At 38.8% G+C, this 16,652-nt stretch overlaps 2 protein-coding genes across 2 annotated transcripts; both read left to right on the top strand.

Moving 5' to 3' along the window:
• Nucleotides 1-9,348: 9,348 nt before the first annotated feature.
• Nucleotides 9,349-10,365, top strand: TAAR1 (trace amine associated receptor 1). The gene has a single exon (XM_053938647.1). It carries the CDS (start codon nt 9,364-9,366, stop codon nt 10,363-10,365), a length of 1,002 nt encoding a protein of 333 aa, XP_053794622.1. The 5' UTR covers nt 9,349-9,363.
• Nucleotides 10,366-10,387: 22 nt separating this feature from the next.
• On the top strand, nt 10,388-14,612 carry LOC128785215 (trace amine-associated receptor 2-like). Its single transcript, XM_053937516.1, is given in 5 exon segments — nt 10,388-10,426; nt 13,601-13,896; nt 13,898-14,023; nt 14,025-14,203; nt 14,206-14,612. Coding segments are annotated over 5 exon segments (1,047 nt in total).
• The last annotated feature ends 2,040 nt before the right edge of the window (nt 14,613-16,652 follow it).

Raw genomic sequence — 16,652 nt, forward strand, 5'->3', positions numbered from 1 at the left:
TGCTGCTGTGTAATACCTAAAACTCTCCCTTCTTTTCATTTTGTCTCCACTAGGAGCCAGAAATCTTGACTTAATGCTCTCTTCACTGAGGTCCAATAAAGTTGGACATTTTGAATGGACATTACATTCAGTTTACATCTACTGATTGTGCATCTGCAGAAACAGAGCTGTTCTACATTTAGCTTTGAACTCAAACAGTCATAATCTGTGGTTTTTTTCAGTTCCCTCTGCATGGAACTTGACTGGGTTTAGTTGTGGTTGGAAGTCATCAACTCTGCCCTGAAGAGTTCAGAGATAGAGACTGATATAGCTCCCATTCTGACAAAAGTTATGCACACTGATCTTGTGAAATTCCCAGTACCTTAGTTTATCACCCAGCTGACAAAGTGTATAAAAATTGATCTAAAAAATGTACAAACCTTTATTTTCTTCCCATCCCCTTCTTGTTAAGAGGTTGTCTTCTCCAATTTTCTCAGAGAGGTTCCTATGCCAAGTTGGCCACAATAACTACCATAAACAAATGGTGAAAACACATTGTAATTCATTCATGGGAACTTTTTTTTTTAAAAAGAAGAATTATTCTTGTCTAAGAAGAAATCAAACATATCTGACACTGATTTACAGGAGGGAAGAGCAAACTGTAAAAACATGGCCATTAATAAATAATGAGGTACTTCCTGGTAGCTAGGCTGAAAGACAGAAAGCTTTTGGCAGGCGTGAGTATAAAAATATGTGTGGTCTTTTCATAACTGGTGTAAATTAGCTGTACCTTAAGAGTATCAGATGGCTGTATGTATGAGGGTTGTGTATATATAAAAGCTTAAGTTTAATCAATCATCATTACCTAGCAACTGGCTTAAACATTTTTTTTGTTGAAGAGTTTATGAGACTATCTTTAATGTTATACTAGGCCTTTTAGTTGTTTATTCATGTTAACATTAACCTCTGTTTGCAGGAATCCTTCCAAGCTCAACATCAGACTAATCGAAAACAGAAACCTCTTGTACTTCAGGGTTGTGTTACACTTAATGTAACCATTCTTGTATTTTGCCAAGGGAGACTTATAATGCCAGTTGTTTTCTGCTGAGCCTTTTCTTATAGATTGTTGTCCCTTCTGTCACCAAGGATGTGACCTGTATTCCTCCCTGATTTGCCAGGGCTCATCATTAGATCTTGATGACTTACAAACATTTGCAAGTAGAAGGGAGAATTGCAGATAAGAACAAAATGGATTATAGGGAGTATAAAAGGGAGGGAGGAGAAGAGAGAGATGCTTTCTCTTCACCACTCCTCACCTGCATGAATAAAAACGTACGCAAGATGGTAGAGGAACATTTAAACAGCTGAATCTCCTGTTGCCATCTGTTCCCTTTAAGTGTCTTGTGTATTGGCAGGAGCTAGCTAGTCAGTAAGAACTTGATAACAACTCATAAATCAAGTTCAAATCTACTTCAGTACACCCTTACCTCTTCTTCAGTAACCTGGTATTCAACTGATATAGAGCACCTACTGACAAGATAAATAAAGCTTTTGTGGTGAAAAAATGGGCTGTCCAGGCATGTCTTCCTGAGCAGAGGGTCAGCAAGAGAAGGTACAGCCCCTGGCACTGGTAATTTCTGCACTAGTTGTGTTGCTGTTTCTGCAGTGCCATGATACCACTGATGTTCACGTACAGCATCACTGCTTCCTACAGCAAGTAATGACTGAGAAGCAAAAGATGGCCCTAGCAGGTTGCCCCCTTAAAATGGCCCACAGTGCATTAGCACTGGCATCTGCAGCCTGTTGGCCTTGCAAATGGACTACTAGACAACAGATGCAATACTTCTGGGAAAATAATACGTGTCTACTGTAGTCAAATTCAGCATTTGTGAAAGGAACAGAGAACAGTCCATGAGAAGGCAAGTTAGAGGACACCATTTATTGACATATAAGTCTTTATTAGCAATTTTAGCTCTCAGTGGCTTCCAGTAGAGTAGTCACACTTCCGGACCAGAATGTGACATTTCAAGACTTCCATTTCACCATGAGCTATCCTTCTTGTTCAGCCTTACGTCCTTTGTGCACCTTGCCAGTGCCATACTTTCCTAAGTCCCAAGCTTATCCCAACCCCAAACATACAGGGGAGCCTTAGCCCTACAGGTCCTGCTATAGGCTCAGAGAAACCTCTGGGGAGCAGGAGCTGAAAGTCCTGGCTCTCCAATGCAGCCCATTAACTGACACACACAAACTGACCCAAAGTGGGTCAGTTCTTTTCTCTGGGGTTACTTTTTTTCCTGGAAGGATGCTCCTTCTTGGGTTCCACAGCAATACTAACACTATTGTTTGAGGATGGGGGATGCTGTCATTGAGTTGCACGTATAGTTCTCTGGTATGGTAAAAGTATATAAATAGGAAAACAACAGCTCTTAAGTCCCTGCTACAAAGCATATCATATAAACACCTGAGCATCATAAATAAACAGCTAGCAAATTTTTTCATTAGAAGGAAGCAATATCTTTTAATCAGTCTTGTTGCCAGACACTGTCAAAGTATTGTGCTTAGAGCTTTTGGAAAATATCCACTCTGGGATAGAGAAATCAAATTTTTAAAGATAACTGAAAGTGTTAAAGTTTGTCAACATTACACAAAACGGAAAGGTGTACGTGAAATATTGGGCAATGTTAAAAACAGTTCAGTGCTATTAACTCCATCTGCTCCTTGACCACAATAAACATTTCCTTCACTCCGCATGCTTCTTTTCTTGAAAGAAGCCTGGCTTTAGCTTACTTCAAATTGATTAATCTTTGCATATGCTAGTGGCTTGTGTCAGAATAGATTTACTACATGTTTGTCTTTTCTGGATATTTAAGATTTACGTCATCCTGTTGATGAGATTTTCCCAGCAGGCTGTGAACCAGTCAGACCAAGCATGTAGCCACTTAGCTGGGAGAATTGGTGTGGGATGAGTCAGTCCCATGCTGTATCTGCAGCCCACACCGGTTAATGAGGAAGTGATTCCTGTGCCGTGTCATGCAGTCTGGAATACAGTGAGCTGCTGATTTGCTAGTCTGGGATATAATTTTCTTTCAAGATCAATCTCCTATGGTTAGCACTGAAGATAATGGTTGTTACTCTGCACAGCTCTTTCTGTAAGGAACAGCAATAGCAGCAACAGCAGTAAGTATGATTTAAAGTATGATTTAAAAAGCCATTCATTCCCAATGGCTGAAAAAGAAATATAGCTAGGGGGCAAAGCTCTTTTCACACACAGCTATGAGTTTAGAATAAGTCTCTTTCCTTTCTGTGAAGTTATTAGAGGGCCATAAGGATGCAGAATGGGATTGTACCTTTTCACTGTTCAGTGCCTCCCTCCTCTGTGTTTGCTTTCATTTTAGAGGTGGTATTTAGAAGCCAGCAAATATCAACAAAGCAGTTACAGTTAGTAACTGCAGTTTTTTCCTGTTGGATTGGTGGGTGCAGAGGAGCACTGGCAAGACACAAGGGACCTGCCCTGCTGTGCCTCTGCTCTGTGCAGCAGCTGCAAGGATTCACTTGCCCTGCTGGAGTGAGAGGCAAGGGGCTGCTCCTGCCCTCTGGAGCCCTGAGAGAAGCTTTTGCTGCAGAATGAAGGCAATGGACCACGTTATGGCATTACTTACTGAGACTACCAAATATGTAGTACTGAGACTACCAATATGCACCCTGTGCAGAGATAGTTTCTTGGCTTTGGATGGATATGTTTTGCTTTGCTATTAAAACATTATTTTCTTGGAAACTCTTACTCCTCTGTGCATTTCAGAGATTTGCATTTATGTTGGAGTTTGGATTTATAGTCTTTATCCTAAGTACTGTACTTGCAGAAAGAGCACAAACATTGCATCACTCTGTATAAACAGATGGCTTTACTTGGCAAGGAAAAGTGATGTTTTCCACTGAAAACTAGGAAAAGAAACCATGGGAAAATGTCTAAAGCTCAATCATGTATTCTTCAAATTCCTCTGGTACAAGTCCGGGCTAATTTCAGACTGTCTTCAGTGGAATTGCATCAGGTTTGCAGAAGTAGCATTCAGATTAGTAGTTGCCAGATCTTCTTGTTTAACCCCTATAAAGAAAGAATTATTTTGTAGTAATAGCTTATTGGGAATTTGGGCAATCCCCCTAGATTTCAAGCATATGAATGGAAACTTAGGAAGACTTTTTTTAATATTGTGCTCTTTTTTTTCTCTTATTTTTTCTTTTTTCCTTTTTTTTTTTCTTTTCCTTTTTTTTTTAATTTTTTTTTCTTTCAGAGAACTGCATAAAAGGTGAGTGGAATTATACACTTTCAAAACTCCTCTTCAGCTATAGGGTCACCTTACAGCCTCCAATATTTATGAATCCATGGTTCTCCTAACAGAGAAACAGTTTTTAAAATGAACTGTGTGAAAATGAGAAACTTTCTGCTGATTGACCAAACAGTACCCACAGAAATGCAAGCTAAATGAATCACAGTAGAAACCAATGCTTTCCTGACATTTTTTCACAGTAACAGTTCTCATTCTCACTTCTAGTGTCCCTTCCACAGTTTTGTGTAAGAAGGACATAATAACTTTTCAACACATTTTTCAAATAGTTTTTATGATGGAAAAAGTGCTATTTCCATTCCCTTCTGTGCTGTTTTCCATTTTAATTACTTTATGTTTTAAAGACAAACAAACAAGGAGAGTAGATGACCCACAGTATTCTAGACACTGTGACATCTCTCTTTTTTGGTTTTCCAAAACTCTGAAAACTACTTATTGCAGAAATATAGTTTTCTTTAGGAAAAAAAACCACAGCAACAATTTTGTAAAAAAGTTTTTACTTTGAATTTTGATGTATAACTGTTCTACTATACTACAGATTGACAAGACTGCTAAACACTGACAATTTGTAAGTGTTTTGAGTTCTCACAAAAACAGAGTTTGGCATGTTTCTCCTTGATACTTTAAGGAGCAACTCTGAGAATATTTTCGTGGCATAAATATTTGGAATATTTTTTCCACATCAGCATAAAGGCACAAGAAAATGCCTGTTTGAAGCATCTGCACCAACAGAGTGAAAGCTTGTTACCACAGCGTTACTTCTCACTCTCAATTAGTTGACAATTTGGCCTGCTTAAGTATCTTGATATATCAAAACCTTCTGCTTTACTTTCATTTCAGCCAACACACCATTAAATATCACTGTTCCCATGCTCACAGCTCCCCCTAGATCTGTGGCTCACTCCTTTCCGACGTGCGTGGGTCTTGCAGTACAGTTGTATTGGAAGCCAGGAGATGGAGGGAAGTGCTCTCTGGCCACACACACAGCCTGGGCACAGGAGGAGGCAGAGCAAAACCCACACTCCATGGCTGGCTGCTGCCTGCCTCTCTGCAGCAGGGCACACTTGCTCCCCAGCCCCAGGGGTTCCCCCAGCGGTTTACAGGTTGCTGCCAGGCAGCTGCCTCTGGAACAAGCGCTTGAAGCAGAGCTGCCATTCCAGAAAATACCCTTGAGTTTTGACCCTGTTGTTACTCAAGGAAGAGAGCATGGAGCATGGTGGGAGAGCCCTGTGTGCATGCATGGCCTTGGACTGAGTGCCCATGAGCTGGCTGCCAGACTTCTCTATAACAATGAGTTGTACGGAGTAATGTAACATGGGTTTATTCCCTGAAATTTTACCTTCTTATAAAATGTGTATGTGTCAAGACAGTAGTTTCCAAGGCCTAAACCTTCAATCCTGAAAGAGAAGTGCCTGGCTCCAAGGAAGCACACAGCGTCTCAGAAGGGTGAAGGCCTCTTTCACAGACCAGTATTTGGGACCTAATATATCTTTTTCACTTTTCTCTAGCTCTGAAGAATTGGACCTGACTCCTCTCCTCAACATATCCTTTCAACACTCTCCAGTGGTTTCTCTCTCAGCCTGATCATTGTTTCTGCACTTTTTTAGTTGTCAAACTCTCTTGCTATAGCAAAGAGAACCTTGTAGTTCAAAACTCCAGTCTGCATAAGAGACCAGACTCAAAAAAACAAAAAAAAAAACCAAAAAGAAAAAAAAAAAAAAAAAAAAAAAAAAAAACCAAAAAACCAAACCAACCAACCAACCAAACAAACAAAGCAAAAAAAAAACCAACAAAAAAAACCAACAAAAAAAACCACACCCAAAAAAAACCCCCAGAGTTATATGCATTCATTTTGATTTTTGTGCACATAACATAATAAAGTAGCTAACCAGGCCATCAGAAGAATTTGCAAGAAGTAGTATCTTAACCCACCTTGTGACATATGCCCTCAAGGCACCCAGCTTAAAAGTGTTATTGGACAATAACACTTTTTTACATTCAGCAGTATCACTACTTTAAAAAGCTGCATAGTCCTTTGTGGAGCCAAAAATTGATGCTCCTCATCAGTGACTCTGGTATGGCCAATAATAGGTGTTTACTTAAAACACTTTTTCAACAGTTGTAGCTGTTAACTGGTGAGCTGATAGATTCAACCTGTTTGTTCAGTAATCATAACTAGGCTGGTAGATACACAATGTGTCACTCTGTCTACATTATACCTTTCCAAGGAAATCTTACATGCTTCTGTAACCAACCTATACTTATGTATTTTGCTATATTTTAAAAGCTTACAGGAGGTAGACTGTGTGGTGTCTTTTGTTCTTTCCTTAGGTAATACTGGGCTGCTCACAATATGACTGTAACATTTAATCAAACAAGTAAATACACTTCAAATCAATTCAATTTACCTATAAATAAGGCTCATTAAACAAGTATGAGTGCTACAGCCATGATTTAGTCCTCTACATGGGTGACAAATCAAACAGTTTGAACTACTGTTCACATCAACAGCTGATACAGCCAGAATGGTGTTCATCACACCACCATCCCCCAGTAACACACAGGGGTTTCTGGAGGCTATTCCAGCTGTGGATTAAAAGCCTGTTCTCTCAAAATTTGTGTTACCCAGAACTGTAATGCTGGTGAAGAGGATCAACTGCCTTCTGAGATGGTCTTTAAAAGGAAGAAGTGCCACTCAACCAGCAGAAAACAAATGAGTGTCAAGAACAGACTTCTACCCAGCATGAAGTGACAAAGGTAAGAGAAGAGGTTTTTAAGAGTATGCTTCTTTGCATTTCCATTTTATTAATTTTAACTTTTGTGACTATATATGGAAGGAAAACATTCTGCTTTCTTCTTGAAAACTTCTTCAGAGTTCAGCTCACTTGAACAGTTTGACACGTGTTTTGATTTATTTAGTTTCCATGAAATGTGAAGTCCCACACTTGATCTCAGTTTTCTCCATCTCCATCCTTTGGCTGGAGTTTCTACTTTCTTTTATTAAAAAAAAAAAAATCCCTGATTTTTTTTTTTTTTTTTAAGAAAACCTGTTTTCAGGGCAGATCATATTTCTTTGGGCTAAACAGTTTATCAGAAAACACAGCGCAGTTATCGATCTTCTAAATCTTACAGGAAAACTAGAGATAGCATGTTAATTATTTTTGATTGGCTTCATAGAGTGTTTTACCACAATCATTTAATTTAATTTATTTATACGTTTATACAGAACAAATGAAGTTCAAAATCTATGTGACGCATTTACAATCCTATTGGGCTTAAAACCTTTATAATGATGCCCAGTAGATACAGTTAAATTGGTGTTTAATTCTTTCTACTGTGAAAATTGAAAATTTCAGTTAATAAATATTCATCTGGCCTTGGGTGTAAATGTGCTGAAAGAAGAAATGACAGGCAGGAAAATAAACATGAAGAGACTGACAAAAAATGGAAGGAAAAGGTATATGAAGTGATAATTAAAATGAGGTGAAAAAGAGCAGAGATGGTGTTAAATATTAGTAGGCAGAAAAAAAGGGAAGTGAAAAGCACCCCAAACAGTACATAAATATACTCACACTCCATATGTTCCCTACTCCTGAGAGAGACTTTGGGTGAGCCTTGTCCCTGGTACTTGGGTGCCACTGCCTGGCCCTACTTGCAAAATCCCTCTGTGTAACACAGGCTGTTTGCTAGCTGTAGCTGTCAAGGTTTTGCTAGCTATAGTTTTTTGTCTATGTTCATTCAGTTTCCAGTGCCATGGTGTGCTTATAATAACATTTGGTTTAGTATGGGAAATAAATTATTTTTTTAATTGTGTTCTATCCAGAATAACCAGAGGCAACTAAATCCCAAAGCAAGTGGTTTAGATCAGTACTGGCTGAATTGCCATGTCAGTATTTTTCTGACAACCATTTTACACCATAATGATAGTGTTACTGAAGAACATATGCTAACGATCTCTATTTTTTTCACAATAACACTATCTTTCTATTATTTAAAAGAAAAACAGATTTTTCAGAAATAAATATTGCTTGCCAAGTGCTTAAGTACTTTCATTAAAAGTTTTCATAAAAAGAGTGACTTGCAAAAGGGACATGCTACTACCTACACAAGAGGACAGCAGTGTTTGTGTCCTTGGATGCAAACTATGCGTTCTGAAAATGCTTCTCTCCATGTTTGTGCCTTAGCTAGAAATCAGACTAATATAATCAATACTCATAGTAATGCTAAACTCCTAGCACTGAAAAAAACTAGAGCTTGGCAGAAAAAAACCTATTTGCTTATACAGCAGATAATGTTTTAGATTAGTCAGATTCTTCCACTTTATTTTGTCAGCAAAAGGGCAGAAAAGTTTTTTTTTTTTTTCTTCTCTTAGGTCTTTTCCTTGCATCTCTATTTACAGCTAAAGCCTGCAAGGATTTTCCAGTAAAACTTAATCTGTCCAGTCATCACTATCAGGGCAGGGCTGGAGGAGAGGTCATGCATGGACTCCTCAGCTTTAGCCTTCTGTTTTATACTTGTAGCCTTCTGTTTTAGACTTCTGTATCCAAAAAGAAGTTAAGGGAGCTTTAGATTTAAAATTACTGATTTTCAAGAGCAAAGTGGAGATACAGGACTCCAGCCAACATTGATGAAGAAGACTAGGACTGAAAATGGAAACAGGCAATATTGAAAAGGGCTTCTCATCTGCCCACTGGACAAGGCACTGCCCAGTGCAGGCCTCTCAGAGTGACTGCTGTCCTGGTTTGAGAACAGCCCATTATGCAGTTTATTTCTCCAAAGGAGATTCTCATTTCCAGGGAAGTCAGATTATAAAAATGTCATTCTGATAAATGTAATTACAAAATACTTTCATCCTTCATAAATAATGAGATGTGAATTTCCTACACATCCAACCAAATGAAGATGTTTACAATGCCCTTTTATTTTCCTCTCTGCAGCTCTTCCCATTTAGAAAATCGAAAATCAGTCATAAACATACCTCAGATTTAGGAAAAACAATACCTGTGCTGCATACCTACGTGGATTTGAGACTCCAGTAAGGATGCAATTGTGCTGTGAATCCGTAAATGGCTCTTGCATAAGGAGCAGCTGGTCGAACAGCATCCGTATTTCCATGTACATCTTCATGGTTTGCATTATTCTGGCCACAGTGGTTGGAAATCTGACAGTTATCATCTCAATATCACATTTCAAGCAGCTCCACACACCTACAAATTTCCTGATACTTTCAATGGCTACAGTAGACTTCCTGCTGGGATTCTTCATCATGCCTTGCAGTATGGTGCGGTCTGTTGAGCACTGCTGGTATTTTGGGGAGTTCTTCTGCAAGATCCACACGAGCATGGACATTATGCTGAGCACAGCTTCTATCTTCCATCTTTCCTTCATATCCATCGACCGTTACTATGCTGTGTGTGACCCTTTAAGATACAAATCAAAGATAAATACTTTTGTCATCGTGGTCATGGTGTGTATAAGCTGGATGGTCCCTGCTGCTTTTGCTTTTGGGATGATCTTTCTAGACCTAAACTTGAGAGGGGCAGAAAAGATTTATAATCATGTCCACTGTGCAGGAGGATGTTTTCTCATTTTTAGTGAAACTTCAGGTATTGTGGCCTCCATAGTGTCTTTTTACATCCCTGGATTTGTTATGCTGTGCATCTATAGGAAAATATACTCTGTAGCCAGGAAGCAGGCAAGATCCATCAATGCAATTAGCAGGAAAAAAATGCAGTTTGAAATGAAGCACCACATTTCATTCTGCAGAGAAAGGAAAGCTGCTAAGACTTTAGGTATCATAATGGGAGCGTTTCTCATCTGCTGGACTCCATTCTTCTTCTTTACAGCTACCAATCCATTTATGAATTACGTGATACCTCCTGTTCTCATTGATGCTTTGGTTTGGTTTGGCTATTTAAATTCTACACTTAACCCAATTGTTTATGCATTTTTTTACATGTGGTTTCGCAGGGCATTGAAGATGATTCTGTTTGGAAAAGTTTTTCAACAGGAGTCTTCCAGGACTCATTTGTTTTCAGACTAATATGCTTTAAATGGTTGGATTCATGGCTTTGAACTTTTGCCTGGAGGCTGAACTCACAGATGTAAGAGCTGTGAAGGAAGGAAATTCCTTCCAAAATTTGTTTACCTATTTACCAAATGTAGTTCAAGCAGATAAGCAACCATTGTGTTTTACATATTCTTTCATTCCAGATTGGGTTTTGTATGTGGTGTTTTGATTATTTCTATTTATTTGCAATGCACAGAAAAGCAAGACTTCCATTTAAAAAAAAACTTATAGCAGTTTATATCCCTAATCTTCATAATTAAAAAAATATTCTGACACAACAGATTAATTTCTTGAACAAGGTGTATTTATATTACAATATTTGTGTTCATTTGTGTTCTCCTCTAGAAAGAGCAGAGAAACCTTTTCCTTTGGATTTCTTGGCATCTTTGGCTAATAACCCAAAGCCCTCCAAGTTTTGTCCTTCCCCTTCCATATGTGTGCAAAGCTTAAAATAGGGCAACACCAGCCATACCCACAAACTCCATGGAGAGAAGGTGAGACAGAGAAAGGTTGTGCTGCTCTTTCTGTTTCCATTTCAGCTAGTACTTGTCACTTATGAGTTTGTCACTTAAAGGCTTTGCTTCTTAATGAGATCAAAAGTGTGTTTAACAAGATCAAAGACAAGAAAAAAAATGAAGCATGAAGTGAAAAGCAATCGTAAAAAAGCTGCATTGCACCTGAGAATGCCAGAAAATTATGTTTATCTAATGAATGCTTAGATGTGAAAAAATTATTTGCTACGTTGCATCTTAGAGAACTTTTTTTTGCTTGGACATGTTGTTATTTTGTCTCATGGCAATGCTGTTAGAGTTTTCGAGGAAAGCATATAGAAGATTGTGAAGAAATCCTGTGGTTGAACTCAGCTGAATTATGAAGGAACTGTACTGGGAGTGGGCAGGAAATGATCAGTATCTGAGAAGAGACCATGGAGAGAAATTGATGACTCTGTACTAAAGTAAGAGCTATATTCAGCAGTATGTCCTTCATTTGTGTTTCTTGTAAAAGTGCATCACATCTGTATCTTGTCTTTGTTTTCTGTACTTTGTAGAGTACTGAAGCACTCTGTGCTGGAAAGCTAAAAAGTTGAGTGATGATACATTTCAGCAGGGCAAAGTATCAGGATCTGAAATTGTGTATATTACTGTGTCATTGCCCTCTTGCAAAGTTTGCCCTCCTAGAAATGATGTAAAAAGGAACAATGAAACATACACCACATCAGCACTTCTACTGTGGATCCTGGCTAATGACAATATGACTACTTTAATACTTAATCTCACAAAAATAAAGCAAGATAAAATTAAAAAAAAATTCTTTCTGCTATATAATGGGTAATTATTTTCTTTCTTCATCTCCAGTGAGTCTGGCCCTGCTCTAGTTAATATTCTCACCCTCAGTGTTACTTTCTGAAATAAAATGTGTGATCACTTGGTACATTTTGATCTCACTTGAAGTAATAATTTCAGAAGTGCTGCCAGGTGATAACTCCTTTGTCTGGTCATAATTTAGATTGAAAGAAAGCTAGATCCTCTATGACAAATGCAATCTAAGGCATTTTAAAGTATATTTAGTAAGATCGGCACATATTATGTAGACCCTTCAGGAAGTCAATGAAGTTGTTTCTTTCCCTTTATTCCTTATGGCCCTATCTCCCAAAAAATCTGGAACTATTACTGTGTTTCCAGATAATTCCAGCTCTACCAGAGTTTACAGTTGGTAATTTTCTTTTCATAACTTGTTGTGGCATCTCTCAAGCATTGTTTTCTGGTTGCAGAAGGAATTTGTGAATGAGCAGGATCCCAGCTTGCTTGCAGGACAGACTGTAGTTCAAATAGGGCATGTCCCTGCAGACAGTGCCTGGAACCTACTGCAAAGCTAATACTTATAAATCCATAGAAACCAGAGCCACACTCCAGAAGTCAGAAAAAAATGTTGATAAAGACAGTCTAATAGGTAGAGCAAAAGCCATGTATGCAAGTAAAGCAAATTAAGGAATTCATCACTACTTCCCACCCACAAAGCAGACCTTCAGCCATTTTGAGGAAAGCAGGGCTCCACCTTTTGTCATGGTTACTTGGGGAAAAAACCACTGTAATTCCCAACACTCCAGTTCCTCCTTCTTCCCCCAAGGTTTTTATTGCTGAGCCCATCATACGGTGTGGAATATCTCTCTGGTCAGCTGGGTTCAGATGTCCCTTCCCAAACCATTGTGCACCCCCAGGCTACTCAAAGAGAAGGCCTTAATACTGTGTAAGCACTGCTCAGTCTTAGCTTAAATGGGGATTGTGTGTGAGTTATCAACACTGCTTTCATCACAAATCCAAAACACAACACCACACAAACTACTGAAAAGAAAATTAACCCTTTCCCAGCCAAAACCAGTAGAAAGGGCATCCAAACATTGTGGCTGCATAAGACCACCATATACTATTTAATGTAAGTGGAAATAGTAAAGGAAATTTTCAATGTATAGATGAAAAACTCTCTGGGAAAGCCAGTCTAACCAAGGTGTCGCCAATATTTATTCTCTGCAGAAGAAGGAGTTTCCACATACAGATTGCTGGTGAGCTTCACCTACTCCTAGAAGGCTGTCTTCCTTGTTGTTAATAAACTAAAATAAAAGCCAGCTTTGGGCATGGCCCAACTCAGAAAGTTTCAGAAGTAACTTTTTCCTCTGGTGTCCTATTACCTAAAGGTGGCACCTAAAAGAGCCTCCTTGCCCTCTATTTACAGAGAGCCTTGTCTGGCACAGTGACTGTAATGAAGTCCCAGGTCACTTTCTCTCATTAGCTCTAATCACAGACTGCATAAGGCTGTTTCCCAGTGTGAGGGTGATGTGCAAATGAGATGTGTTAATGAGGCCACAGGGACTCTATTTAAACCCAAGACATGAATAAATTAGGAAAGCATAAGAAAAATGCTTGATGCTGTTGTCCAATCAGATTATGAGTTAGGTCTGGTGGAGCATAATATACCTTACTGCAATCTCAAAGGATCATAATGAAAATTAAGTGCAAAGGGTATTTGCTTCTGCATTATTGCATTTCATTTAGTTATGGAGTTCATGCTCTTGACTTACTTTACCTTGTATTCTCATGTTAGGATTTGGAATATTTTGGAAACTTGTGAAAATTAAATCTGCTGATGGAACTGCACTTCGAAAGAAAAGTCTCGGAAAGGATTGACTATGCTTTCTCCAAATATATGAAAGGATTTGACTGATTGTTCTGAGTTTGGAAACAAATCCTCTCTTGAGAACCTTAGGTCAGCAGGAATACGGGGGGTTATGTATTTATTCATAACAGCAGTCTTCATTCTCACCGTCTTTGGGAATCTGGCCATAATCATTTACATCTTGTATTTCAAGCAGCTCCATTCTCCAAACAATTTCCTCATCTTATCCATGGCTATAACAGATTTTCTGCTGGGCTTTGCCATTATGCCCTACAGCATGGTGAGGTCTGTAGAGAACTGCTGGGTTTTTGGAATTATATGCTGCAAGGTTCATTAGTTTTGACTTGATGCTCAGTTTAGCTTCCATTTTCCATCTTTGTTCCATTGCCATGGATCAGTTTTATGCAATCTGCCACCCTCTGCATTACTCTAGCACCATGACTGCCACAGCCATAAAACAAATTGGCTGTGTGCTGGTCAGTGCCTGCTGCTTTTGCTGTTGGTGTGGTTTTCTCAGAAGCTTATGCTTCTGAAATTGAGGGCTATGAAATGTTGAATAAGTGCTTGGGCTTGTGCCTGATTGTGTTCAACAAACTGTGGGGGGCTTTCTTATTTACAGTCTGTTTATCTGCTCCTGCTTGCAATATATAGGCATTTATGTTAAAATTTTTACTGTCTCCCAAAGGCACACATCAAAGTTGAGCCAGGCACACAGGCTCTCAAAAAATAATAAGAAACTTGAGCTTTCTAAGAATAAAGACAGGAAAGTTGCTAAGAGTTTGAGTATTATTATGCTGGGTTTCTTAATATGTTGGTTTTCTTGTTTTTTTGCAATCTTAATTGATTCATTTTTAAAATTTTCCACTCCTTTGCCTCTGTTTGATTCTCTAAACTGGCTTGGATATCTAAATTCTTTCTGCAATCCATTAATATATAGATTTTTCTATCCATGCCTTCGGAAAACATTTAAATATATCTTAAAAGACAAAATATTTAATCCACATTTTCGTACAATAAAAATTTTATCTGAAGATCAGTCACAGCAATAGATTCTATAAGTGAGACTATTTCTAGAAATGAAGAAGAAACAGTGGATTCCTGAATATTCATGTTTCAGTATGAATGCAATATGAATTTTATGAGTCAGTCCTGTAGAATTCTTTTTAATTTCAGAAATTATTTACATACAGCCCATAAGCTCAGTATTTCACCTAGTCTTGTATTTATGCAGCTAATCTTTCTTAGGGTTTACTCTTAATAACCCTAAAATGAATGTATCCCAGGTTCAATTTGTGAAGGAGACATTAGCAGATGTGTAGTCTCCTGCTATTCCCAAGCAAATAGAATGGGAGTGTAATTTTGGCTTGAAGTTGATCTTTACCCCTGAAAACAATAGAATCAGGATTTCACCCTTTATTTTCTGTGTGCTTTGTACTTGGGAAGGAGTACTCAGGAACCAGAGCATGGCTCGCACTCAGCTTTGTGCTTGTCTGGTCTTTGTTTAGATGTCAGGCTCCAGATGTTATAAAATACACCTGCTAACATCTCACCGTACCTTCACACTGAACTGGAACATCTAACTTAAGTCCTTGCCGTGCTGACCTCCCTGTGAAATCAGAAAGAAGCACTGTCAACATTCACATCAGTTACCTGTTTAAAATGAGCTTAACTGAGTTGTCTTTAGTGAATGCAGGCACTAAAGTGGTTTTATTGTGAATTGTACCCCTGATTTACCTTTTGCACTACACCTACAGTGTATACTCTACCCTTATTAAAGAGGGACTACCAAAAAGCCATCCACGTTCATCCACTTGTTGGCTTATCACATCTGTACTAGCATGCCATGCCAGTGATGGCTTCTTGTTTTGTTTGCTGAAAACTTCTTAATGGATCTGTGATAACATAAACACATGCTATGTTGGATCTGCAGAATTCAAGTTTCACATCAATCCTGAAACACTTAAGACAGCAAGGATCTGGAAGGTCACAGACTTATCTGAATTGTTGTGTAAGGCTCTCACCTTTCTCAATTGAAACATAAACCCCAAGGTCTTTAATTTGACACAAGTTGTTTCTTTGTGCACAATTGTCACTAGCTGAATAGCCAGACCAGGGAACAGAGCAGAGCTGGATGCAATAAAGCCTTTAGGCACCTGCAAAGTGGATAATGTGCTGTCCCATACCATTGCTCCATGTATGCCTTGGAAGGCCCCTGGATTAAACACAAGGGCAGCCAGAGAGGTGCTTGGGGCAAGCAAGAAACCTGAGCAGCCAGATTGATTGCAGCCAGAGACTCAGTTCTGGAAAGCTGGATCTCCAACACAGCCTAGCCCTGACTTTCAGAGCCTGTGCTGCTGCCTCAGGTTTTTCTAAACTCATCTTAATCTAGTTTTGCTCCTGCAGTGCATTCCTGGGGGCCAGCTATCTGGGGAAGCAGAGGGCAACCTTTGCATACAACACCTTTCACACAACACCTTAGTGGCCAGGGTCACATCTGAGATGTCACCAGGAACTTTCTGCTCCTCCTTTTGGAGCTGAGCCATGTGAGATACGCAGTGTTTGGGGGTGATAGGACCTGTAGTGTGTCAGCAATGGGAGGGAGAGGTGAACTCTTGCAGCAGAAACGGTGTTGCAGCCAGCTGTGCCAGATACTGTCTGCATGCAGCTCAATCTGCCTTCTTCAGAGAAATTTGCATGCCAGATTTGTCTGTGTGTTATAACTAGTCCGTGATGGGTTTTTATTGAAAGCTAACAAATTATATATGGTCCCTGATATCCTCCCAACAGTGAGACCATGAGTCAAATGATGGAACACAAAAAATTATAACACTAGTCTCAGAGACAAATACATATCCTTTTTAAGTGTCTTCACAATGTTTACTGCAAGCAGTATTTTCCATGGTACTCAACTATTTTGCAGAGTTTAAATCCCTTCTGTTAGTTGCACAAGAATGTGCTACATAAATGTTAGATGCCTAAGTCTCTAAAGAAACATTTAGATATTCCTGAAAGCTCTTGTAAGTGTTTAATGTCATTGTGACACACAATGCAATTGGAGACATTTAAGTAATGATAAAATTACTTCATTA

Source organism: Vidua chalybeata, chromosome 3 (genome assembly GCF_026979565.1).
Source record: "Vidua chalybeata isolate OUT-0048 chromosome 3, bVidCha1 merged haplotype, whole genome shotgun sequence".
Taxonomy (NCBI): domain Eukaryota; kingdom Metazoa; phylum Chordata; class Aves; order Passeriformes; family Viduidae; genus Vidua; species Vidua chalybeata.

Coding starts and splice junctions, on each gene's coding strand:
- TAAR1 (XM_053938647.1), top strand. CDS start 9,364: ATGCAATTGTGCTGTGAATCCGTAAATGGCTCTTGCATAAGGAGCAGC.